The 27,552-nt window shown below is 37.8% G+C and overlaps 1 protein-coding gene across 1 annotated transcript; it reads right to left on the bottom strand.

Moving 5' to 3' along the window:
- Positions 1 to 22,981, bottom strand: LOC105445327. Its single transcript, XM_030998488.1, has 17 exons — positions 22,690 to 22,981; positions 21,294 to 21,619; positions 20,092 to 20,332; positions 11,864 to 12,146; positions 11,385 to 11,447; positions 10,614 to 10,736; positions 9,694 to 9,750; positions 8,711 to 8,876; positions 7,397 to 7,511; positions 6,049 to 6,210; positions 4,729 to 4,873; positions 4,263 to 4,275; positions 3,771 to 3,987; positions 2,853 to 2,993; positions 1,578 to 1,799; positions 579 to 716; positions 1 to 93 (listed from the first exon to the last, which is right to left on the bottom strand). Exons 1-17 carry the CDS (start codon positions 22,894 to 22,896, stop codon positions 1 to 3), a joined length of 2,712 nt encoding a protein of 903 aa, XP_030854348.1. The 5' UTR covers positions 22,897 to 22,981.
- Positions 22,982 to 27,552: the final 4,571 nt, after the last annotated feature.

The raw sequence follows: 27,552 nt of genomic DNA, 5'->3' as shown, positions 1-27,552 counted from the left end.
TCAGTCTAAATTATTGAGACTACACAGGTTACAAAAACGTGTCTTCCATTTTTTGTTCTCATTCTGATTACCGTGCCCCGTCACAACCAGGCTCTGTTTAGAAGATTTCAAACCCTTGATGTTTACGATATATACAAATTACAACCTTCTTTGATAATGCACCGGTTTACTACTAATACATTACCTGATGTTTTGAAAGAAATGTTCTTTACGAATGCTACCATACACAATTACAATACAAGGAATGCCTTTAAGTTTCACCAGTGGAAAGTATCTTCCAGCACTGTTGCAATTTCTCTTTGCCATAATGGCCCTAAAGTTTGGAACACATTACCACATTCTTTACAATCAATTCAGTTCACCAAACCATTTAAACATAAGGTTAAGCAGCACTTCTTGTCATTGTATAGTTCTTCTTAAAAGATATATATTGTAAGCGTTGTTTATCCCTTTACTTTTCTCCAGCTGAATTTGGGAGAGAGATAGAAAGAAAAGGGAGAGATAGAAAGAAAAGGGGGAGAGAGCAATGAAGGGAAAGGAAGATAAGAGAGAAAGATGATTTTTTTTTTTTTTTTTACCTCGGGTTTGAAGATGTCTCCTTCCTTGATAAAACATGAGAAGGTAGAATGCCACACATGTATGAGCACAGAGGCTGGATAGAGATCCACACCGGGGCTTGCCTGCAGCTCTAATGCTCCTTTGTCTGACAAAGTGACCTTTCAATACATTAAAAAAGACACAATTAATACAGATGTCACTTTCAACCGTTTAAATATAGCACCTAAAGATCAAGTCTTCTGTATACATTTACACACTGGAAGAAACAGTCAAGCAAATTTAAAGCAGTTATGTGGTTTCAAAGAAATACGTATCATTATGCACATTAAGACACTGTATTAAAATTTAAAAACAGGGGAATCCTAAAAGAACCACTTAAGCTAATACACTTTTGCAAGTATTTAAAGAGATCTAGCAATATGATATAATTTCCACATTAAGACACTATTGTCAAAGCACTAGATCAAACAGGAGAATTCCTGTAGAAAAAGCACACCTCTGCTGCTATAGCAGGTCTTCAACTGGCCAGTTTACTAATAAAACTATCTAAATCTATAAATACAGGCTTCATCCATGACCTGAAAAGCTTATCCAAAATTTGCTCAACATAGTAGACTAAGTGATACTATCATATGAAATATATGTACATGTGTAACAGGTGAATGAATGAAATAATTTGTACCAATAGATACATACAGTGCGTCCCGGAAAAAACAAAAACTGAGAAATATTGATGGTTTATCATAACTTAATAACTCTCTTCAAATTGTTTTTAATCACTCATGCGTAAAATATGCATCCTATGAGTTGCATCAAATGAAAGAAGAGGATCTAAACTTTACAAATATGTGTCATTTATTCATTATAATTATGATTAAGTTATGATAAAACATAGATAATTCTCGGTTTCGTTTTTTCTGGGACGCACTGTATAAATTTGTCAACTTGTCAATATGTGTGATATTCACCAATAGGTGCATTAATTATTCTACAAATAAATAATGGTCACTTCTAAATACCTCATATCTGATTGTGTTGTTCAACCGATACTCAAAGTAATGGGTGTTGATTCCAAGCACATCATCGTTCGACACTTCGACTAGAGCATAGAGGTCTTCGATCTCCACACTGCTATGGGTTAGACCAAGTTCCAAAGAGATGGCAAATTCAAAAACTTCATGTTTGTCGAGGTAGATGGTAGATGGGAGTGTTTTGGTGTCCTCTGGTGTGTTTCCAAACGGCTGTGAGGTAAAGAAAAACAAAAAAGTATGCATTTAGATATATATGTTGTGGTCAGGCAAAACAAAAAAGGGTCAAAGATTTTGGCCTCTTTCAAACCTCTTCAATTCAATTCAATTCATATTTATTTCATTTCCAACAGAAAGATAAACAAAGGTATTACATATGATATCACATTTTTCTTGGCAACTATACAAATGCACTTTACACATAATAAAATCATTACAAGAAATTCTGAATTTCTGAGGAAATGAGGGTATCCACTAAAAAGCAGTGCTTGTAGTTTGTGGATCCCCCAGAAAAAATAGAATTGTTTCAAATTCTGCCTATGAAGACTTGGAAAACAAAAGACAATATTACAAAACAACAAACAATCACAAAACGACAAGGAGAAGGAAAAGGGGGAAGAAGGAAGAAGCAGGACAAAAAGGTATAAAGTACAAAAGTGCAAAGTTTATCTATACGAAATGAATATGTATGATACCATGTACTGATGCAGTGATTTGAGGGGATCAGTCATCCTATCATATGTCAATCAACTCTTTTCAAGAAGGTTAAAAATGTAAATCTGCAATTGAATTATTGGGATGTCATCATGCAATCAATTTGCTTCAATATTTAAGGATATTCTGACACTTTAAGAATAAATTTAATATGTTCTAGAGTATCTGACCATGAGTTCTAGAATATCTGTTGGGTTTTTTATAATAAGTGTATCTATTACATGTACAAGCTTATAAATAGTTATGATTTCAAATTATCACAGGGCCCTCAGGAAGAGCAATGTTAATACTATTTAATATAGCTTGGGTAAATAAGATCATATTAGTACAGTCAAACCTGCTTTAGTGACCACCTGTATAGAAAGTCCATCTGTCTACAGCGACCACTTCTTTTTTTCCCTTGAATAATTTTACATCGAAACATGTACTATAGGCACCTGTCTACAAAGACCACCTGCCTATAAAGACCACTTTTCTTGTCTCCCTTGGGTGGTCTTTAAAGACAGGTTTGATTGTATCATTATTCTCATTCTAATTATCACTATAACTGACCTGCAAGTAGTATGCATCAGGATCAATGTGTATCCCAGATTGCAAGTTCTTATTTTGGAAAAGATACTGATAAAAGTAGCGTAAAGTGTCCATTTCTCCGTACCACTTGCGAAAGGGGTTGTGAGTGACTTCCGCAATTTCCTGCAAAGATAAAAAGAGGAAATTTGTATGTGATACTTACCTTCATATCTTGATCACTAGTTTATTTCATATTAAATATTAATGCAAACATTTTCTGCATATTTACTGCTTAATGTATGAGTGATTGTAATGTCATTAAACAATTTGGCTACAAAACTGGCAAACTGGATGATAAACAAAAAAAGTTACATTTCTTGCTTGTATCTAGTGCATGTTTGTTTCACAAGAGCCATCCTTATCAAACTCAAATGGTTGATGATATTTTTTAGACAAGATAAGTTGATTTTAAAAACTTCTTTCAAGAGCAAACATTAATTTGTTGCCAACTGTCTAATTTTTAAAGAACATGTTGAAATGGATCAAAGCCTTCCTTCATGAGAAGATATGAATAACATTGCACTATATGACAATTATTTTTGTTTCTCACCAGGGGGGTGTTTCACAAAGATCTTAAGTCAAACTTATCTCTAAGTTGGACTTAAAAATTGTGAAGAGCCATTTGTAGCCTTAAAATTAAATATATTCAAAAGCGAAAAATCAAGTATTTTAGAGTTTTTATAAATTCCACATCAAGAACATGAACTCTTCTTTAGAAAATATGATTGATTTGAAATCAACATTTTATGCTTTTTAAAATAGCACTTACAAAAAAAAAATTCATAGATGCTAACGGCTTTCCATAATCATTAAGTCCAACTTAGAGATATAAGTTAAACTTATATGTAGGATCTATGTGAAACACCCCCAAGTTTTGTAAGGGATGGTGAGATTTCTTACATTGTCTTTGATTGTCTGAAGATCTTCTTTCTCACTCAATAGATGATGCACGATAACTTGGTAGATCATCAGCGATTTCTCTGTATGCTTGTCGCTCTCTGCTAATTGGGGTGCGCTAAGAAAATACCTTTCCCTTCGCTCAAACGGAATGCTTCTAAGGTTTTCAAAGTTGACTTGACTGTAAGGGCATTCGTAGTCTAGCAGAGGTGACACACTCCTGTAGGATAACCAAAGATAGAGAATAATAGAAAGATGAAACGAGAACTTACCGTTTGAAGTTTGATCTTTATTTTATGAGAGTGTTGAGTAAGTAAAGTTGTGGTTTGCAGGTCGGGCAGCAGAATGAAAAGGAAAATTAATTATCTATAAGTTAACATTCTAAGACTTTTTACCTTTCTTTGATTATATTATACATCTGCACCACACTTTTCAGTCAATATGTCATCTAATTGTGGTTAGCAATAGGCTATACTGTATAAACCAAGTAATTACGGTAGATATATCACTAATGTACAAGAAAAACTGTCCATAACATGCACAGATATTATTATTGAATAAAAACTATGTAAAACTCAGGCCTGTCAAATAAACCAAATGCTAATTATATAACCTGTAAAGGCATCATTTTAATTTGCATGCTATCATGTATCAATAGTTTACCTGAAGAATGACAAAAACTTCTTATTTGTACAAAGTGGCTATACCTGTCTCTGGACTGCCAAATATATTGTTTGTTTACAAATTCCTAGATATTGTGCATATGTGACAATCTTATCGACTAGAGCTGTCCATTGCTTTTTTTTCAAGTCAACCAAATTGGGAAGAGTGAAGGAGTAGCAAAGATTTGTAAAGACTTCTTACCCCTCATCATGCTCTTCTTCTTCTTCCCCTTCTTCTTCATCATGACCATCCTCTTCATCTTCATCGTCGTGGTCTTCTCCCTCTTCTTCATCATGACTCTCCTCTCCTCCATGGTCTCCTCCTTCATGTTCATGTTGTAGTTCTTCCATGGCGAACGAGTACACACTGTTTGCAAGAATTTCACCCTGATCTATTCTCCTTCTTCTTAATTTGGTCTGGTTTGAGCTTCCATATGCAATGAACTATGAATATGAAATAAAGGCACAATTAAAAAAAATATATTAGTACATTGGGTATGAATGAATCGTTTTGTCATGTCCTGTCTTATGTCATTTTCCTGTCCTTTGTGTCTTGTCTTTTGTACCTTTCGATTATTTAGACACTTTGAAATGGTTTATGAAAATATGTTATTATATTATATCTATTTAAGTGTGATAATCAAGACTCTTTAAAATGATTTATGGAAATAATGTTCATATTATATTTATTCTTCATACAAAAAACAAGCTATGCTTTCCAGTAGGTTCCTGTTTCATTTCATAATAATGAACTTACTTTGTCAATTATGTACTGTATTGTGCAAACAATTGATATGAAATGGAATAAATTTGAATCAATCAATCATCATATGGAGTATATTTGTAGATAACTTGTTTTTACTTTTGATCAATGACCTGGCCCTAGGATGGTATCTCAATGCGCTTTGTATCCAGTGGAAAAGGCATTATATAAATTGTAATTTCACTCCGATTGTTTCTCTTTCTTCTCAAGTTTCTCTGGTTTGAACTTTCTTAATACAATAAAATGTCAAATACAGGCACAATCTACAATGATAAAGGAATATGTAAGTATATCTAAGTGTTGTTTATTCCTCAAAATAAAGAATTTCAACTGCAACTCAAGCCTCCTCAGGTTGTCCAGTTTTTCCTTCCAAATGCAATTAAATATGAATTTATAGGCACAAAACACACACATTTTAATTGATTGTGTTTTTTAAAACATCTTTCCTTCCAAGTCAGAAAGATAAAATGCAATTAACAAATATTAGAGTGAATATAAGACAGAAAGTATTTATGAAAGCTTAGGAACCAACATCAGATCAATCTGTGTGGCGTGTTTTGGTTGATGCCTTTTATTTTCCATTACAACACAAACCTTAAAAGTGGCCATACATTTTGCTCTGATGCCCTTCTCAAAATGCACAACTTAAAATGACAGGCTACTGTATAAAGTCATGTCTCTCTTGCCATTAGTTTAGGCTTTTGTATTTTACTCACCTTCCTCTAAAACTAACAAATTGAGCTTGCAAACAAGAATGTGCATCTAAATTTGTTGTAGATGTACTTAGGTGGTATAACATCCAGAATATTAATATCAATATTGAATGAAATCAAATCCACATCAAATACCCACGTACCTCATAGAGTGTACCCCAAGAATCAAAGTAGATGGAGACTGTGACGGAATCCAAGGAGGGGTCCTCTAGTTGTTGGCCCGTGAGTCGAAGCATGCGACCCCAGCCTGGGGATGGTCTCAGCTTCTTAAGATAAACGTTGTCCCCAATCTCACCATACCAGATCTAATATTTAAAAACATAATCAAATTGGGAATTATTCTATGTTAGGTATTTTTTGTTGACTTTCATTGCCAAAGTTAGACTGTTTTAATAGCAAAATTATATTTACAGTGTAGACCAAATGTCAGAGATATACTGTATGGATGCTGGAAGTCCTTTTTTTCTCCATATTATTAAATAAATAAATGAATTTTAATCAAATTCAAATTAAAGATACCTGAAACATGAAACGATCTAGAATATAATCCAGTTGGAAATGTTACAACTCCTGCACTACCAATTTTTGATAAAAGAATGAATAGACCATGGGGTTATTTCCTTGCCTACTTTAAAGGGAAAGTCCACCCCCAAAATAAGTTTCGATAGAGGCAGAATAATAAGAAAATCAGGTGAGTGAAAGTTTGAGCAAATTCTGAATGAAAATAAGAAAGTTATGAATTATTGAAGTTGTGATCAATCAAATACAAATTGGCAACTCTGTGACTTATTATACGAGCTCTCCTTCATTTGCTTTGTGCATAATATTCCATAAAATCATGTTTTCTTCGTTATTGATGACGGAATATATATTTGTTCCTTGCAGGGGGAGTATAGAAACATATTTGCAATTATTATATTTAGGGTGCATGTATGGTTGAAATTTTTCTTGAGGGAAAATGAAAATTTTAGATTTTTTTAGTACTGAGCAAATGGAAGTTGAGCTCGCATGATACGTCATAGAGTTGCCAATTTGTGTTTGATTGATCACAATTTCAAAAATCCTAACTTCCTTATTTTTAATCGGAATTTGCTCAAACTTTCACTGACTCGTTTCTCTCATTTTTCTACTCCTATTAAAACTAACTTAATTTCAGGGTGGACTTCCCCTTTAAAGCAATGGCTGACATGAATAAAACTAACTTGATTTTATTGCCCAGAATCCATAAAACTGTACAACTTTTAGTCCAGGTACAAACCAAGACTAAATGGGCTGTGTTAGTCCTCTGAATTTATAGAGAGCCAAGTTTCAAACTCTAAATCCCATAAATTATTTGATAATTCTGTTCCTAAATGGAAAAAAAAATGGAACAAAATAATTCTTGTTACAAAATTAATTTGTACAAAGTAATAAGCTTGACATTTGGAACTCCATTCATGTAGTCAAGTAGTCAAAGCTAAGGGGTGTTTCACAAAGATTCTAAGCCTTTACCTCTTGGTGTGTGTTGAGTAAAGCAAAGGAAGGATCTTTGCCAACCACAAAGAGTGAGATTGCAGCCTGAGATGTGTACTCCAGCAGGACAAATACAGTCTTTCCATTGTCAGGGCTAAGGTAGTATAGTGGAAAATAAAACAAAGTTGGGTGTCAATTCCTATAGAATAGATAATTGATAAAAAATAAAGATACTATTTCATACAACAAGAATTTTAGGTCTCAACTCTTGCTCAACTCACATTGCAGCACTACCTTTTGGCAAGACATCAATTGCCAGTCTTGACCCATATGTGTGACGAATATAAAACCATATAAGAAACCACTATCATTGTTTATTGCAATGTTATTTCTGTACATCCAAGACAGTGAAGTACACTCAAGTTTTCACAGTATATCAAGTTGTGGCTGTAGCAAGGTCGACAACAAAGATAAAGTCTGGACAAAGGTTGCTACAGATATTTGTAGCTTTAATGATTGGAGTATAAATCTTGCTTTGTACTCCATACCATTCCATTCCGTGAAAACTGTGGCATAATGACACATGTAAAGGATCATAAATACAAGTACATCAAAGCATCATCAAATTCATAGCAATGATACAGTCTCTTGGAGAAACTCAGAAATGTACATTGTGTTATGATCTTTATAACATATAAAATTAACCTTGGTTAATGTTCTTAATACAAGATCAAATGTACATATTGTATATACATCATAACAGCATATATAGGCTTGTATTTCTTACATAATGATGATGTACATTTCATACTAACATCAACATCTCTCATTATGAAGTCCAAAACACACACACCCTAATTTCCACTTACAGGTAATGTTTTGACAATTCATAAAAATACATTAAATATACAACAAAACTAAACCTCTTTGCCTGCCTTTATGACAATAATATGGCTTAAATTCCCATGATGCGCTGGCAAAAGGGGGATCCTTGATCCTCACAACACAACCAAATTCATGTTGACTTCTGAGTGTGTATCAAGTGTACAGCAATAGATGGTGCTATGCTAGACACATTGCCCGAGGAAGTGCTATTACATAATATTTATGCAGTCATGTCATACATCAATGGTACAGTAAACAAAGGACTTGAGTGATAAAGCAATTTCAAGTGCACTGTCACAACACAAATATTCAAGCAAGCAAATGAACTTCAACCTGGATACTACAACTCTAGCCATATATATATACATTATTTGAATTTTGAATTAATTAGATGCTACAGTAGAATTACACAACTTAACAGCACCTTAACCATTATGAAATAACTTGAAAGGAAAGCAAAGTATATACCTGTGCAAAATGCTGTTTCCCCAAAAGAAGAGGTGCTTAGAGACATAGCCACTGAAGGTTAATCCAGTTAGACCAAGAGTCATACACGTAGCGTCTTCTTTGAGACGAGTGTCGCATCTTCCTAGTCCACTGACATTTATCAAGTCCCTGTCTATTCCAGAGACGGCTTCAAAAGACAGTAAAGCAAATCACATAATAAAGTTACACTCAAACCTGTATCGATGATGATTTATCGATGATGATTTACTTATAATGAACAAACCTGTCTTTTACCACACCAAAGATAAGTTTTTAATTTGAAATATAATCTTTGCAATTTCTCGTCTTGTCTTTAGATGTTTGAAATAGTTTTGAATAATTGCTAAACTCCTGATGTAATTTCAAGAACCCACATTTTTGAAACTCTCATTTGAACTCTTTGGTTTTCTGTTTATATATTTTATATTTTATTTTTAATTTATGCTAATCTATGTTCATTGTAATTGATAAGCATATATTTTGTAATTTTGCATGTTTTTATCTGTGAATTGTATTGCAATGCAGCCATCAACGGCTGCGAAGATATTTTTTAATAAACCTTGAATTGAATTGATGTAAAGACCACTCAAGGGAGACAAGACAATTAGTCTTTATACACATGTTCATTGGTTTCAATGAGAAGCATAAAAAGGAGAGTGAAAAATGTTGTCTTCAGTGGAAGGTAGTCTTTAATAATGCAAAGATACTTTAAGTACAGGGGTCATTGAGAAACATTGTGCAAAGTAGGTTTTTCACTGTATATTAAAGTGTCATGCATAATATTTTGAAAATGACAATAGAGGATTAGAAGACATTTAAAGTGAAGGAAATTAAATATATCCATTCATAAATGGTACACACTACAATTACCGAGCATCGTCTTGTTATGAATAAGGAATTCATTGTCCATGGTACTTAATGAATTGCCGAATCTGAAAAGGAATGGAAATCTAATTGAAGCTTACCATGTGGAATGGTGAGGTTTGCTTCCAGTGATGTTATCATATCCCACTGGCCATGCCCTGGCAAACACATTTGGGAAGAGACATTTGAATTGAATTAAGTTATTAACAAAACATAGCACAATGGTACATATATATAGGCATGTTGAAAGGAAGTTCTAACCATTTTTATTTCCCTCTACATTCATCATACATACATGGATGTCTGTATATCATAAAAACTAGATGTGTCTTAGACAAGATTTTCATTTAAAATTTCTTTAATATTTGTACATTTCCTACAAGTTTCACATAAATAATATGAGGAAAGGGACACAATATATACAGGTCATTTGAAATTTGATTATTACATGTGTTCAATAGAAATGAATAAGACTAGAGTGCAAAGCAGTGACATTTCTCAGGATAACTGAACAATCCATTACCCCATGTATGTCAGATTAAGAACTTCTAATTGATATAATGACATATACTCCAGTGAAATCTGTCCATAAGGGCTACTCAAGGGAAACATAAAAAGTGGTCTTTATAGGTAGGTGGTCTTTATGTACAGGTACCTTTAATATAGGTTCCAATGAGGAACAATATTGAAGGGAAACACAAAATGTGGTCTTTATAAACAGGTGGTCGCTAGCTGAAACAGGTTTGACTGTACTACTAATAATACTACATCTACTACTACTACTACCACTACCACCACCACCACTATAACTACTACTTCCACTACTATTGCTACTACTACTAGTACTACTACTACTACTACTAATACTAATGATACTAATATTAATAGTAATAAATGATAATAATAATAATAAAGATAATAATGATAATGAATAATGAATAGTAAAATAATGAATGATAAATAATGTATGATATACTAATGAATAATATTTGACTTATCCTTGTCTCTGAGAACCACTTACCATTCAGTTTGAGTAAATGATAATGCGTTACGATTTGCTGACCAGCAGTCTTTACCAAGACATAGGTAGCCTCCATATCAACATTACCAAATGCAGCATCAATGATGGTACAAGATGACTGACCTAAGGGTGGCAATTAGGGATGTAAATGAAAAAAATCACAAATGAGCAAGACTCATGCAAGAAATGAAGCAAAGTCACTATATGAAGCTTAATTCCAAAAGGAACTTAATCCACTTTTGATGAAAAATTGAGCTATTGATATCAGAACATTGTTTACTTTTGAAATTACCCATCTTTCAACAACATTATTTACCTAAATTCACTTTTCCATGGACGCCTGTACAAAATCTGGTAAACATATTCAACTAGATGAAGATGTATCAAACTGCCGTCAATTGTCAAATCTAACATTCTTGTGAGTTTAATACAGATCAAACTGTGTAGAGCATATGGTGCATCCAGGAATTGCTATTTTGTGATTTATTTTGTATACAATTATATTTAGGTTTGAGCTCAATCATTCTACATTTATATTGCATACATAAACTGCAAGTAAAATTAAAGCTTTCCAAGTGCATTTCTCATGCCAATACCAAATAACATAAATTGAATACCTTTACGAGTTTTGAATATATAACTTCCATGTCTGAATACTAGTTTACCATCTACTGTAGATAAGAGAATAATTAAATCATATAGGTATAGGCCTACAACATGATTACAACACGAATATATATTTATAGATTGCCCAATCATATATTGTCTTACCAATGTGATCACATGCACTGTTTCCACTGAAATCCACCAACTCTTCCAATTGTGTAGGAACACCTGTAGTAATGAAACAAATACCTGCGTGAAACAATGGCTAAATCCCTCGGAGAGGACCTAAAGCCGTTGGTCCTTTGGTTGCTAACTAACACGCATTTATGCTTTCTTAGCAGTCAGGTAAAATAACCACCACTACTAATTCCAAGCCCCATCTTCACTTACTGAACACATCGACATGTAACAAAGAGAACTAAGAATACTAAATATCATCATTTCTACGATTGCTCGTATTTTCATATATCATAACCCTTGGTATACGAACAACTTGTTCGCTCTATCCCTCTCACCCCCTCCTTTCCTCTCGCTCTGTCTCTGTCTCTCTCTCTCTCTCTCTCTCTCTTCCTCTCTTTCTATTTAACTCTCTATCACTTCCTATTTTTCAATTACGAATCCCTATTCATTAGTGGTCTACTCACCAAATTCCAGATTCGACATATAAAGCTTCTTGCCATCCTGCCCAACAGACAGAAACCTTGGCCCTTGTCTACCGTGCGAGGGCACTACGAGATGGTGGATACACTGATCAAGTTCGATGCGACGATAGACGCCGACCTCTACCTCATCAGTGGTGGCGTAGTTGTCTGCAAACATCTCAAATAGTCCCCAAGCCGTGCTGAGGATGATCTTGTCAGGGAAGGTAGCAGCTTCTTTGATGGGTGGTCCTGATAGACAGTGGGGTGCCGAATCACCAAGGTCAATCTAATAGATAGATTACATGTTACATGTGGCAGATATCTAATATAACTGTCTATCAGTACTAATATTATTAGGCCTACTAAAAAGATGTTGTATTACCCTAAGCGACCTACCCAAAAATCTTGAAATCTACAGTCGGCTTATCAAAAGTTTTTTTTTTCTACCCTTTTTTAAAGAGAAAAAATATTAAAGCATTCAAAACTGAAAAATATCAGCCCAAAGAGGAAAAAACAAAAATTCTGACCGACCGAGCCATGTTTTGGCACCTAAAGGGCCTTACTACTACTACTTCTACTACTATTACTGCTACTACTACTACTACTACTACTACTACCACTACTACTACTACTACTACTACTACTACTACTACCGCTTCTACTACTACTACTACTGCTACTACTACTACTGCTTCTACTACTACTACTACTACTGCTTCTACTACTTCTACTACTTCTACTACTATTACTGCTACTACTACTACTACTACTACTACTACCACTACTACTACTACTACTACTACTGCTTCTACTACTACTACTACTGCTACTACTACTACTACTACTACTGCTACTACTACTACTACTACTACTGCTTCTACTACTACTACTACTACTGCTACTACTACTACTACTACTACTGCTTCTACTACTACTACTACTACTGCTACTACTACTACTACTGCTTCTACTACTACTACTACTACTGCTACTACTACTACTATTACTGCTACTACTACTACTACTACTACTACCACTACTACTACTACTGCTACTACTACTACTACTACTACTGCTACTACTACTACTACTACTACTGCTTCTACTACTACTACTACTACTGCTACTACTACTACTACTACTACTGCTACTACTACTACTACTGCTTCTACTACTACTACTACTACTACTACTACTACTACTACTACTACTGCTACTACTACTACTACTACTACTACTACTACTACTACTGCTTCTACTACTACTACTACTACTGCTACTACTACTACTACTACTACTGCTACTACTACTACTACTGCTTCTACTACTACTTGTACTACTTGTACTACTATTACTACTATATGCCTGCATACATTTTCTCTTGAATATGGTCACTCAAAAAGTGTTACACTGTATTTAATAAACTCACTGTAGGCTAAATGTTGAAATGAAACTTTGACATGTAACAACCAATGCAATATCCAAGTAATGATAGCTAGTTGGGACCTGTTGAAAGATCAGATGAACGGATAAATAAGAGATCACTGTAGACAATGTTCATGTATAAGTGGCCATCTTGAAAGTGCTTTATTCCCATATCCTTCCGCCAATCGCGGCCTCATTACGCACATCAATGAACTATTAGTGTTGTTCATATAGTACCACAACATCCCCCTTCTTTCAATGACAAGTTGATAGTGCTCTCCTTAACCAGTTGTATCTTCCCTGCTCAATATGCACTGTGCATGACGGAAATTATCCACTAAAACAGTAACACAATTTAGAAATTTCAACAGGAGGAAACATTCCAAACATATTCTTTTTCCTTTTTTTTTTTTTTTTTTTCGAGAAGCACAGTATTAAAAACTGTTCAACTAAAACTTACAAGACAGTACCTTTCAACAAGAAAAGCAAATTTTAGAATGGTAAAATAGTGTCCTCCACTATAACAGGCATATTTTGTTGCTGAATCGACATATTTGTATAATGTAATTCAACTTTTTATACTTTACATAACTTTTGCTGGAATAAACTAAAGTGATTCCATATTGCTTTCTGGCAAACAGTTATAAACAACATTTTCCTCCGAAAAAACGTTTTTCATCCCATTTTAATTAGGACTTAGCAATACGACAAATCTGCGTAACAAAACTATAATTCCTGGTATTTGTGTGGAGAGTTGAAATATCATGCACGAGCACGGCATACAATTGCTAAATTCGGTTCTGTATACAAAAGAGATTTTCTGTTGAAAGATAACCAATATTAAGCGTGGCAGTTATATAAAACACTTTGGTCATACATGTATACTGATTAAGAAATTGAATCACCTTATGTCAAATATGAGGTTTTACTATCATCAATGTAATTCTACCGGATATGCTAAATCATTAAACAAATAAAGTATAGTTGTTGTTTATCAATCTATTAATCGATGAAGTTTTTATTCTTGATAACGAGATGGGGGATTAACCTTGCGACCATATCGTGTGACATAGGCAAAAGAATCAGAACGAGGGATTGAACCATCGAAATCCTGTGTTCCTACGGGTGTTGTGCAGTTGTCACCATCCTCTCTTGGAAGATGCTCTGTCCCTGGTGGTGGTGCTGTTGCCGTCTCTATTTGTATCGGCATCTCTCTAAGATGGGACCTGTTTCTCCTTAACACCCTACCATTGGGTGTTGTCACTTCATATGATCTTGGTTCTGGGCAAACTCTTGAAACCTCAGCCGGCAGCCATGTGTTGTCTTCTGGATGCAAGGTTCTGACTTTCTGGCCGACCTTCAGGAGGGGCAGTACCCGGCCGGCATGTCTGTCATGGTCGCTCTTCATCCTATCCCTCCTTCGCTGGAGCTGGTCGTGGACATCGCTCATCTGTCTGTCATGGCGACCTGGAAGTGTTGTCTTCATTTGCCTCCCAAACATCATCTCGGCAGGAGATGGCAGGTCGGACTGAGGCGTTGCTCGAAGGTGGAGAAGTGCCTTTTGGACATCTTGTCCTGTCTGTTTGCACTTCTGAATCATCGACTTTATGGTGCGTACCATCCGTTCAGCTAGGCCGTTAGAGCGCGGATATCTCGGAGATGAGGTGGTGTGCTTGATGTTCCATGACTCACACATGTCTTTGAAAGCTTTTCCAATGAACTGGGGTCCATTATCAGATATAACTTCGGAGGGCACTCCAAGGAGGCTGAAAGTTTCTTTCATTACGGTAGCAACTGAAGCACTTGTGGTGCTGTGCATTTTCCTGATCACAGGGAACTTGGAATGATAGTCAGTAATGAGTAAGTATTCAGTTCCCTCAAGAAAAAACAGGTCTGTGGCTACCTTTGTCCATGGCGTCATTGGAACTTCGTGCGGTTGTAGTGGTTCCCTTTGTTGCCGATCCTGGTTCTCCTGGCAAGCAGGGCAAGTCTTGACAAGGTTTTCGATATCCTTATTGATGCCTGGCCAGTATACCGTGTCCCTTGCTAGTCTACGAGTTCTCTCTATACCCATATGACTCGTGTGTAGCTGCTCCAGGATGTCTGATTGCAGCGTTGAAGGTATCAACACCTGTCTTCCTTTGAAGATAATGCCGTTGGCGACGCCCAGTTCCTCTCGGTATGACCAGTGAATCCTTGAGCTGCTTGGAACCTGCTTAATCACGTCTGGCCATCCATCGTGAATAATTCTACTCAGCTGCTTCAAGTTCGGATCGCTTGCTGTCTCTCTCTGCAGCTGTGTCTGCTTCATAGGTGTAAAGCTTGCCAGATCAGTGTCATGATTCTCGTCTAATTCCATGACTTCATCTACACGGAGCTCAACGATGACGTCTCCTCTCTTTCTGGGGTTTGGCAACCTACTGAGTGTGTCTGGTAATGTCATCTGACTTCCGGGCTTGTATAGGATATCACAATCATAGCCCTGTATTTTGACGAGAAGTCTCTGTAGTCTTGGAGGCGCACTCCCCAGGGGCTTTCTACAGATCGTTTCGAGTGGCTTATGGTCAGTGTAGACTGTGAACCGGTTGCCAAACAGATATGAATGGAAACGTGTGATTCCAAAAACAAGTGCCAATGTCTCTCGCTCGATGTTTGAGTAGTTGGATTGTGCATCTGACAAACTCTTCGAGGCGAATGCGACTGGTCTTTCATTCTGAAGGAGGCAGGCTCCAAGTCCTTTGAGCGATGCATCTACCTCCAGTACTGTTGGGACACTGGGGTTATAGTACCGTAGACACTTTCCTTCTGAAATGTCTGATTTCAATCGTTGAAAGCATTCCTCATGGTCCTCCTGCCAGGTAAAGGGAACATCTTTCTTCAGAAGATCACGCAGTATTGCTGACTTTTCAGCATAGTTTGAGATGTATGGTGATAAATAGGTCATCATCCCTAACACTCGCTGGAGATCGTCCTTGTTCTGTGGTGTAGGCATTTCTCTGACATCCTCCAACTTGCTAGGATCTGGTTGTATGCCTTTGTCTGTGTACAGTGAACCAAAGAAATTGATGCTTCTCGCCTTGATCACACACTTTGTACTGTTGAACACCAGACCTTCTTTTTGTGCAACTCCCATCAGTCTCCAGAGGTTATCATCATGCTCCTGTTCAGTCTTGCCAAATACTGCTATATCGTCAGCTATACCTTCACAGCCGGGCGCCTGTGCAAGGATTGTGTCCATCCTTTGTTGAAAGATGTCTTGACTCACCGAAAGTCCAAATGGAAGTCTGCGAAAGCAATACCTTCCAAATGGTGATCTGAATGTAGTAAGCTCCTGCGATTCTTCGTCCAGGTGGACTGACCAATATCCTGCCTTTGCGTCCAGTTTCGAGAAGTACTTGGCCTGTGAGAATGCAGGATTGAGCTCCTCTAGAGTTGGAATCTTATGAGGGCATCTCTTCAGGTTTTGATTGAGCCTTTTGGGGTCAAGGCAGACTCGCAATGACCCATCCTTCTTCAGGGCTGTGGTGAGGGAACTGCACCAATCTGTGTGATGAGTAACTTTCCTAATGATGCCGTTTCTTTCCATCTGATCCAGCTCTTTCTTGAGCTTGTCCCTCAGGTGGATGCTGCATTTTCGAGGCGCATCAATTGATGGAGTTGCATCCTTCTTCAAGTGCAACGTTGCCTTGCCACTGAAGTTCCCAATCTGGTCAAACTGGTCTGGGTAAGCCGCCTGTAGGTCTTTAGCTGACCTGATGGGAGGAAGATCATTTGGACTGTCCAGGCCCATCTGTTGTTCTACTGTGTGAATCGTAACAATCCCTAGCTTTCTGGAAGTAGGAAGTCCGACAATGACTGGTCCCTTTACGTCCGCAACATACCATGTTTGGTCTACGACCCAAGGCGACCCTTCATACATCATCGACATCATCAAGGTGCCTAAGCAGCGTAAAGGCGTTTCTCCGTAGGCAGATAGTCGCGTAGTGGTGGGACGGATAACATCTTTCCATCGAGCCCTGTACATGTCCTTCAGCGTCCGCAGTGGCAGAACATTACCGCTGGCTCCTGTGTCAACCTTTGCATTGAGGCGATGGTGACCCCTCAGGTCTGGACATATGATGTTGATACTCGCATATGCTTCGGTCTGCTCCGAGTCAATAGAGTTTAGCGATATATGTATCATGTGGAATTCACGTTCATCACTGTCCGGTTGGTTTGTGTCGTCCGGTCCAATTTCGTCAACCTTACGCTGGTTCCTGCTATGAAAGGATGTAGACCTATACTGCCTGTTTCTGGGCTGTCTCTGCTGTGAGCTCCACCTGTCTTGTGATGGTGGACGTCTAGGAGGGATCTTCGATTTGACCGGATCTTTCGTCTTTCGACACATCTTCGCCCAGTGTCCTTTGACGCCACACGCATTGCACAGGTCCCCGAAGGCTGGACACTTCTTTGGAAGGTGTGAAAGACCACAGTTCCTGCATTTCTGCCTACTGTCGTGACTAACAGCATCAATGTTCCCACTTCCAATGGTGTGGAGCGTCTGCAGGCACTGTTTACCGACTTGAATGGCCTCATATTTGCGGCCTTCTTCAAGAAGCTTATCAACTGAGAACCCTTTTTCTTTGTCGAGTAGGTCTTTCTGAAATGACTCGAGTTGTGTAGACGAAATCACCAGCTCTATAAGTCTTTCACTCAATTCCCCTTCGGTGAATTCGCATTCCTTTGCCTTACTCCGACATCTATTGACGAACTCGTCGATCGTTTCTCCAGACATCTGCTTGTATCGCATTAATTCGAGACGATGAATCCTGAAGTTCACTTTGACATTCAGTTGGCCTTCGATTAGGGCCCATAGCTTGCCTGGGTCCTTCTGATCCTCTGCGCTGAGGCTAGAGGCGTTTATCCTGCGTAACCCTTCGTTCCCAAGAGCTATCTTTATTTTTGTTGCCTGTTTTGTAGTATCAGTTATCTCATTATCGAGAAGGCAAAGTTCCATTCGCTGTTGAAATAACGTGAATTCTTCAGCGAGACCACACCGAGAGTCCCACTTCATCTCTGGATAGCGGGCCATGGTCCTGGTTTCTACAATGGGGTCTTGGACTACACAGGTAATTACATGTAATACATGAATTGTGACTTAGATCGACATGTAGGCCTACAGAGCAATTAGCATTTACACTATAGACTCTATGTACAACTTCAAAATGCAGGTTCAAATGTATCAAGATATATCAAGTCTAGATCCATAGACAATTGGACCCCCTTGTGTAATTGGTCTAACATAGACAACTGGTCCTGGACCCGCTTTAAGGGGATACCACAGACCACTGTTTGGTCTAGTACCAGTAGAGTCTACCACTACTATATCTAGATCTAGTAGAGTACATCAGCTCTTCTACATACATGTAAGACTAAGAGATGTGTATCATTCATTTAATTAGGACAGGTCCACATGTAGAAATTGGACTCGTCAAGGTCTAAAGTAAACACATCTAGAAATCTAGACTAGGCCTAGTCCAGATCTGGTCTAGATCTAGACCAGGTCCAGTAATATAGAACAAAGTGACAGTAGATTTTGATCAAGTTACACCTTCTTAGTCATACTCATTCTCATACTCGGTCTAGTCTAGATCCATAAGTAGAGTCTAGACTAGAAAAAAAAGTGTCTAGACTATCTATCTAGGCTAGGTCTTGATCTAGACCCCTAGACTAGACTAGTCCAGTTCTATACGTCATAGCACATTAATTATGGTTTAACTGTTTCAAACCGAGTCCAAACATTATATGTCTGCTTAGATTATAGTCCATTTGATTAAGAGTCTAATCTTGTTTTCATTCCACAATCACTGAATCAGATCCGACCAAGTCCAGCAATCAGTCCTGGATCTACTTGCACGGTCCGCAACACGACGCTCTGGGTCCGAGTGGCGTACGCTAGTTCCAAAACCAAAATGCAGTGCAGGGCTGGAGTCCGAGGTAGCGGCCTATAGCTGTACTGTTCCCGGTCCCGGTCGAGCCTCTAGGCTCTGGTCTTGTCGAGCCTCTAGGCTCTTCTCCTGACGAGCCTCTAGGCTCTGCTCCTGGCGAGCCTCTAGGCTCTGGTTCTGCCTCCGCATCAGTTCTGGTCCTGAATGTAGGGCTTTAGTCTGATAGTCGATACACTAGTCTACTCGTAGTGTTGCCCGCGTAATACAGTGCGCAACCTTTCGCCGACACAAAGTCATATTGGAGACGCGGCTGTGAGTTTACTCTGCTGGCTGTGCAGTGTGATTGTCGGCAGTTCAAAAACCGTCCCTATCAATCTTTCATAAGTCATTCAAGATTATTGCTGGCCCTATGTGATCTGCAGTTCCATAGTAATAGATATGGCAATTCTTTTGACCGCTGCCACCATGTTGAAAGATCAGATGAACGGATAAATAAGAGATCACTGTAGACAATGTTCATGTATAAGTGGCCATCTTGAAAGTGCTTTATTCCCATATCCTTCCGCCAATCGCGGCCTCATTACGCACATCAATGAACTATTAGTGTTGTTCATATAGTACCACAACAGGACCTTCCAACATATACAGTGAAACACACAGTACAACTTCTTTACTACAACTTCAATACTACAGATTTGTACAGTCAAACCTGCTGTAGTGACCACCTGTCTACAAAGACCACATTTTTTGTTTCCTTTGAAAATGGTATCTCATTGAAAAATGTACTAAAGGAACCTGTCTACAAAGACCACTTTTGTGTTTCCCTTGGGCAGTTGCTATAGACAGGTTTGACTGTATTTGTGTAGGTCTTACACTCACTTCTACTGCCCTGTAATGCTGGAAGAAGTCTGAGCTGATCAGAGCCACCGGTCTTCTCACGAACCCTGCCATAGCTTGGATAGGTGTGATCCCCCTGACTGTGTGAACTGGAAGGACCTGGTGGGTCTCGTTCTCAAAGAGTCCCAACCCGGATAGATCCGTATCAGCTCCTATTCTACTGTGGACATATGAAGAGTTTGCAGATACACGCTGGCTGTAACCGTCTAATGTTATCATCCGTCTGTCCAAATAAAAGAACAATGATTTACCGGTACTGAAGATTTTTTTTCTTCTCAATCTCATTGATATTTTGAATAACAGAGGGAAGATGTATGGCTGAGCATTTGAAAAATATATAAACGGACAAATCTCCTTCTTACTGTCATCCTATTTCTTTTCCTTTACTTTAACTTATTCATATTCATCTTAAAAACTGATAATTTTTATTGTAATTTTGAATTGTAAGTCTACCATTGTGCTGCAGGGTGATTAAAGCTTTTGTTGCACTCAGCTATTTTTAAATACTTGTTTGTCGTTTATTTATATATAAAGTTGTCCGTATTTTGCTGCTGCAGTCTAGATGCTTTACAGTATCAAGTCTCAGCAGGCTTGATCATACTTCACTATGAATATGACTGACAAAGAAAGCGGACAAAATATACAGTTCCTCAGGTAGACAAAGGAACATCCCTTCACTGCTATTATGTTAAAATGTGTAGAACAGGTGAATATGCATGTGACACCTGTTGTACACATTTTTACATAATAGAAATGAAGGGATGTTCCTTTGTCTACCTGAGGAACTGTATATTTTGTCCGCTTTCTTTGTCAGTCATTTTCATAGTGCTTGCAGACCTGCCAACCTCTGGAGTTCAAAACTGTATTTTCTAATTCCCAAAGTTGTATTTTACTGACAAAAATTGTATTTAAAAAAAAAAACACAGATCAATGCCTCTTACAGTTCCTACACACAGGAAGATATTTTGTTATGGATAATTGGTTGAATATGCAGGATTTTGTCATGACTGGTGTGTTTGATGAACCAATCAACATCCACACATTGCCGATGTGAGATGCTTGTAGGATACTTTACAGATTAGAATAAGCATGTTACCATTGAAAATGGCACACACACACACACACACAATACCTCCCAAATACAATTTCAACAAATTTGTACTGGTTGGCAGCTCTGTACTTGCCTAGACATGGAGACTGCTTTGACGACACCTACAGTTTCTACACTGACATGGATTATCAGGTACTTTTCATTGGTAGGCAACGGAACTAGCCACACGGGTCGGCAGAATCCAACATTGCAGTCTGGCTCCATGTCTAGAAGTGCACCCTCAAAGACATAATCGGTCCAGGTGTGATACGAGAGACTCTGGTCTTGGAGGGCGCCAAACGATATGGTGATTCTTGGGTAGGATCCCGCCGACAGTAAAGCCTCTATTGTACTGGAGCTGGAGATCTCATCGCACTCGACTTGTACTTGCACAAAATATGGGTACATACATGGTTCTACCTGCAAAATGACAAGATAAAATTGCAAAATTTTCCTATTATAAATAAGAAAAATAAAATATAATATAACACACTTATATTAAACCATTTATGTAGTAAAACCATTTCAAAGTGAATTATGAAATGAAGAAAAGTAAGAAGAAGAAATACAAGAGACTACAGGATCATACAAATTGTGTTGAATTACATTCTGGTATCATATGCTTTTGATAAAAGGACTGTCTTCAAGTTAGACTTCAAGAAATCAAAAGTTTCTAAGGAACATATAGGATTGTAGATCAAGGTGCATACATGTATGTTATAAATATCATCATTGAAATCATTGAATCATTGAAATGGCACAAATCATTTCCCACAATATCATCAAGTCATTATTCAAGCTATTCTCCAAATGATATGTAGCTATACATTGTAGAATATGTAAGAAGTGTTTATATTGATATCTGGGCCTGTGCTTTAAAACTAACCATTGATGGTAACTTTGCCATTAATGGTAATTTTCCATATAAATCTTTATTTGATAGTTTGTTGAGTGATGTTGCCATGGTAGTTAATATTGATGGCAAAGTTACCATCAGTGGTAAGTATTATGCAACAAGATCCGTATATCTAGGGATGCTATAAGCAAAAAAATATACATAGCAAAGCATATTTGATGTTTTAACACTCAATAGTTTGCAATCTAGACATTAAAGTAGGTTGGTTAAGTAGTATAGGTTTTCCTTGCCATGTTCATAATTTCATCTGCTGAATTTATATCAGATTTATTTGTTCAGTACTCCTATCAATTCCACCTTGCATTTTTATTAAGTTCAGTATGATTAGTTAAAAGAAAGAAGGAAAAAAAGGGGTTAGTTTGTTGGTCTTTTAAAGCCTGTCTGTACTAATTTGGCCGGGGGGACTAGACCTCCCTGCAAGGTCACTGACAGGTGGTTATCTCATCAAATCAGCTCTCAATTAACATAAGAAAAAGGGATCATGGGGGACCAACAGGCGCTAATTAGGCATTGTTTGCTATATAGAGGGCGCAAATAGTTATAAGTAGTACAGTGGGGCTTTAAGAACACATACCTCCTCTGGAAGGCTCCCTACGGTCACGTCCTCGAGATTCACTACAATATAATTCAGTTTGTTTTGAACTATTGGTTCAAAGAGGTACGGGAACTCTGATCGAACGACGTCTATGTGCCAGCTACATGATCCACAGGCATAAGTTATCAAGGCAGCAAGGACTATGAGAACAGTGGTCCAATGATGTGATGGTAACATGCCTGACATCACAGGTATAACTCTCTCAAGCTAGGTCATTTGCAACAAAAGAAACAAATAAAATTAAGAGTTACTAACATCATAATAATCCATCATTAACAGTTGAGGCATACATAGTTATTTTAACAAAATGAGTCTCAAAGTATCTCTTTATTAGTATGATCTGATTAGAATATCGTTAAATGGTTTCTACTCAATAATTTTACTAGATTATTTCTTCTTTTTTATGCCTATGTATGCTAATGAATGACTGAATAATTAAATGTATTAATTCTACATCTCACTTAATTTTGATCAAGTTAGAAGCAAGGAAGGATTTCTCTAGGTCTAAGACAGGTAATAATAATAATAATAATATTCAGCTTTTATATAGCGCTTAATACATATCGGATGTCTCTAAGCGCTTTACAGATATACTATTACCCCGGTCATTGGATTAAGTGCTTTCCCGCTTTCTCCACTCCCTGGAGAAATATGACTTCTGATACCACATTTATGTATGTTTCCTCTGTCGGCAAAACCTAGGTATGGGTAGCTTTATTAGTACTTCAACATCTTACTTAGATATAGATTCAAACTTCTGTAGATGTGTTTGGATTAATAGGCTGGATAGGGAAATACATTCTTGCTTCGATCCTGGAAGAGTCCAGACCCCTACTAGTCCAGACTATCTTCTAGACCCCTCTTCAGGAAACAGAAGACAGACAAGTATTCCAAATACTCCTCGAGGGATCTTGAAGGAAGTATACGAGACAGAAACACCATGACACTACAGTGGACATTTGTGACAGCCCACCTATATCTGTAGGTTTTCGCCCTTATCCTGCTAATGCTCCCATTCATCAAGCCATACATGTGGCAGAGATTCTTTAATTATGGAATAGTGAAGTCCATCACAGCAGATCCACTGGTATTTCTTCTTCTTCTTCTTCTTTCAGTGAGTACAGTCCTCTTCGTAGAGTAAAGTCGTACTTTGATTGCTGGGGCTGCAATCTCAAGAACACATGACATTGAGTGCAGTAACAAAGAACTAAGTTACAGTGCAAGTAAAAAGATGCATCTCAACTGGAGAGCTAACGGAGGGTGAGTGGTGTAAGATGGCGCCGGAAAGACTCAATAGACGGAGCCGAAACCACTGTTGCAGGAAGGACATTCCAGATAGTGCTGGGGAAGAAGCTGTACTGGTAGGAAAGGATTCTACAGTGTTGTTGTTTGAATTGTAGGTGATTTCCTCTGGTCCGGTCGGAAGAAGGGTACAGGAAAGGCGGCGCAGCTGGAATGGTGATTACTCCATGGACATTTCAATGTCTTTCTCTTCATCCTTGTCTTGCTATTCCTTGATTCAGTGAGAGAAGTGAGCAAGTATACAGATGCCAAAGAAGAACTTGATGTGGCAATACCTAATACCCAGAGGCCATCCTCAATATGAAGCTGTTTAGGAACTTTTATGTGGCTGGATTTGCCTTCTTCCTCTTCATTGTATTGAAGTGTATGTGCAATCTAATCTGCAAGAAATCTACTTTGATAGCTTATAACGAGGCATCAGATTAGGCAAAAAAACTTAAGGAAATATTGGCAGTTACAAAAGGGTTTATCAAATCTGGGGTGACCACATTTCATGCATATTTAGAGTGTTTATGAATATTTCAATCCTTCCTGGCTTCCCATGTTTTTTCACTTTCTGCAAAACATTTTTAGAATTTAGATTTACAGCAAAATGAAAGTTATAGATCTACTCAATACCAAATTAATCTGGTTGTAACTAGAGGTCTAGATCCTATTTCTAATTTTATTAAAAGTTCATTAGATTCTCGACTCTAGATCTAGAAGTCGCATATTTGGGATTTTTAAAATTGGATTTTGATTTCATTTCACCTTTGATTCACATATTTGATTTGATTCAGCCTTTATTTAAGCCTGTAATTGTGCCTATTTTAAGCTCCAGAGCGTAAATAACTTGAAAGACTTAAGTTTACTCTTAAAACGGAAGTTTAAAAAGGTTGTTAAAGTTCTTGTAAATACTATCAAGCCCAGGCCTAGGTCAAGGTGAAAATAAATTTGTCTTTTGTCAGCTTTTCTATTATTTTAGTATAGCATGGTCCACTGAAGAAGATACAAATTTAACAAATAGCTGATAAAGTCTAATATCATTATCGCAAGAAAATTAGTGGGCTCAAGTCTAGTAGACCTAGTGCACTTACAAACTGCATGGGCACCTAAAATGTGATTCTGATGAATCTATTATATTAAATGCGCCAAAGGAAAGACTTTTTATATGCTATAATTATCTACATAGGGTCTAGATCTAGTCTACATTAGTACATACAACTTTTTTCTCCAATAAGTTAACACTTACTTACTTTAATAATAGTCTATAGACTCTACGTCTTTCCTCAAGTTTAAGGCTTAAGATCTAGTAGTAGGCCTAGGCTAGATCTAGTTCCCATTTTAACATAATCATTTAGACAACACTTAACAATTAACAGACAGATTTTTAAGTTTTTTAAATTTTAGTTGGGTTCCTTGTCGGAGCGAAAGCGCACTCTTTAAATGACCTAATATTCCCTAGATCTACACAACTATTAGAAATGGGAGACAAGTAATTAGTTGTTACTAACTAAGTTTAAACTGTTAACCAAAGTTTGATGTCATATGTGTGTAGATTCTGACTCTGTGGATGCAATTCTTTCCACACCCAGTCAGAAGTAAAGGAGGGGGTTTTCGGCCACTTAAGACAAAATACTATTTCTAGTCACATGACTCACAGGCTCAGCTGCTCTGTGTCACAGGTACCATGCATATTTTCAGCAAGATGAAATCAGTTTATTACTTTGTTGATTCCCAAACGCCACAATACAAAGAAATATAATGTAGCCCACCTAGGCCCTATTAAATTATCAACCGTTAGTTTTTTTTTCACAATGACTAGGTCTAACTGTTAGATCTACTTTTTTCGCATGCACATTGAACACATGCACACACACACACACACACACATACTAAATCTAGCCAGACTAACTTTATCTCGACTCACTCGGATCGCATCGCAGTTCACTCACCCTTTTACAAATGTGTTGTTGATCTAACTTAGATCTAGACCGAATTTTCCGTCTCTTTCGTTCGTTAGCCTCTTATTGGGGTAGGGTCGGCCGGCTCTCTCTTTAGAGACGGAAGCCGTATGTCCTTGCTAACGCCACGGCCAGTCCTGGTCGTAGCGTTTTGCCCCCAAAATTCCCCAAAATGTCATTTTACCTCGAGCATGTTATATTGTAAATTAGGCCTAGATCTAGGCTATAATAAATCAGTTCCACTTACCAACTTGACTGAAATAATCAGTTTAATAGTCCCTTTTTAGGAAATTATGGGTCAAAATCGGAATCCATGTTGAAAAAGATTTTCAAAATGGATTTCGATTTTGACCCATAATTAAAGAGAGAGCCGGCCCTACCCCAATAAGAGGCTAACGAACGGAAGAGACGGAAAATTCGGTCTAACTTAGATCTAGACATCTTCAATCCAAAGTAGGCCAAGATTTAAAGTTTATCCCAATGTCTTAAGCTTGATATAGACCCTCTATACGTCAAATATTTAGGGCCAAAATTAAGTCTTATAAGTTATTTTGTTTGCTCACCTGAACAAAAAATCTGTCTACATGATGACGATCATAATGAAATCAATTTAAACTAGGCTAGCTAGAGCTGTATACAGTACGCGTACGGTACGTACGTAATACTAGCGCGTAAACTCGTTTCAATTCAAACGTAATATGCGGGCGATCGCGAGCATTCAGCGCGCGACTGCTTAGATGGATGGATTCCTTTCTGAAAGCATGCAGCCTCTATTCAGTTCCAAATTCCTTTTTCGTGTTGGCTGGATCATGACCGATTTCCTAATTGTGTACAAAATAGAAAAAAAATAGGCGTAATTAGGTAAGAGTCAAATTTTGTTTTTGCCTGCTTTAATTGCTCTTTTAAAATTGACGGTCAACCAATTCGTTTTGCCAGTCCCCCATCATTTTGCCATTTAAAGACATCTCCACAATCGTCGACAATGCCGTTTAGCTGAAAAGACACCCTATCGACCTTTTTTTAGACGCGGGTGCGTAGCCAGTCATGTTGGAATGACCCCCCCCCCCCTCCCCCACCTCCCCGGAGCATGACGTGACATAGTTCTTTAGAGGGGCTGGGGTCGAACAAAACAGTTCATGTATTGAGATTGAAAGAATCACAAGTCATCCCCAGCCAGTAAAAAAGGGCACTAAAAATGAGGCACATTAATTTTATACAGTAAAGAAATACAATGTTGAGACATTGGAATAGTACCCTACGATAAAGGATCATCTTCCGTTTCTCTCCATAAAAATTATAAAGGTGGTTCAAGTCAGATACTGCTTCTGCATCATACTTTGTGAGTGATAGTTCAATTTTGTGAACGAGCGTGAGGTCCAATTGAAACCTATCAGACCCCGGGGTTACTTAGATTTGGTTTGGGCAGGCGCGGATCCAGGATTTTTTAGGGGAGGGGGCCCAACTTTTTTTTTTTTTTTGCTCCCGAAAATTTGAAAATCGCGCCGGCCGAAAAGTCGCTCAGTGGGGGGGGGGGGGGGGGGGGGGGGGGGGGGGGGGGGGGGGGGGGGGGGGGGGGGGGGGGGGGGGGGGGGGGGGG

Source organism: Strongylocentrotus purpuratus, unplaced genomic scaffold, assembly GCF_000002235.5.
Source record: "Strongylocentrotus purpuratus isolate Spur 01 unplaced genomic scaffold, Spur_5.0 spur5_scaffold_5, whole genome shotgun sequence".
NCBI classification, from domain to species: Eukaryota; Metazoa; Echinodermata; class Echinoidea; order Camarodonta; family Strongylocentrotidae; genus Strongylocentrotus; species Strongylocentrotus purpuratus.
This window is presented reverse-complemented; position numbering and strand designations above follow the sequence as displayed.

Bases quoted from the DNA above. Each gene is read 5' to 3' on its own strand.
- LOC105445327 (XM_030998488.1), bottom strand. From the start codon at position 22,896: ATGTCAGGCATGTTACCATCACATCATTGGACCACTGTTCTCATAGTC. The intron at 7,512-8,710 runs GTATATACTTTG...ATACTACCTTAG, and splicing joins GGAAACAGCATTTTGCACAG to CCCTGACAATGGAAAGACTG. The intron at 94-578 runs GTAAAAAAAAAA...TCTTCTAAACAG, and splicing joins GAGACATCTTCAAACCCGAG to AGCCTGGTTGTGACGGGGCA.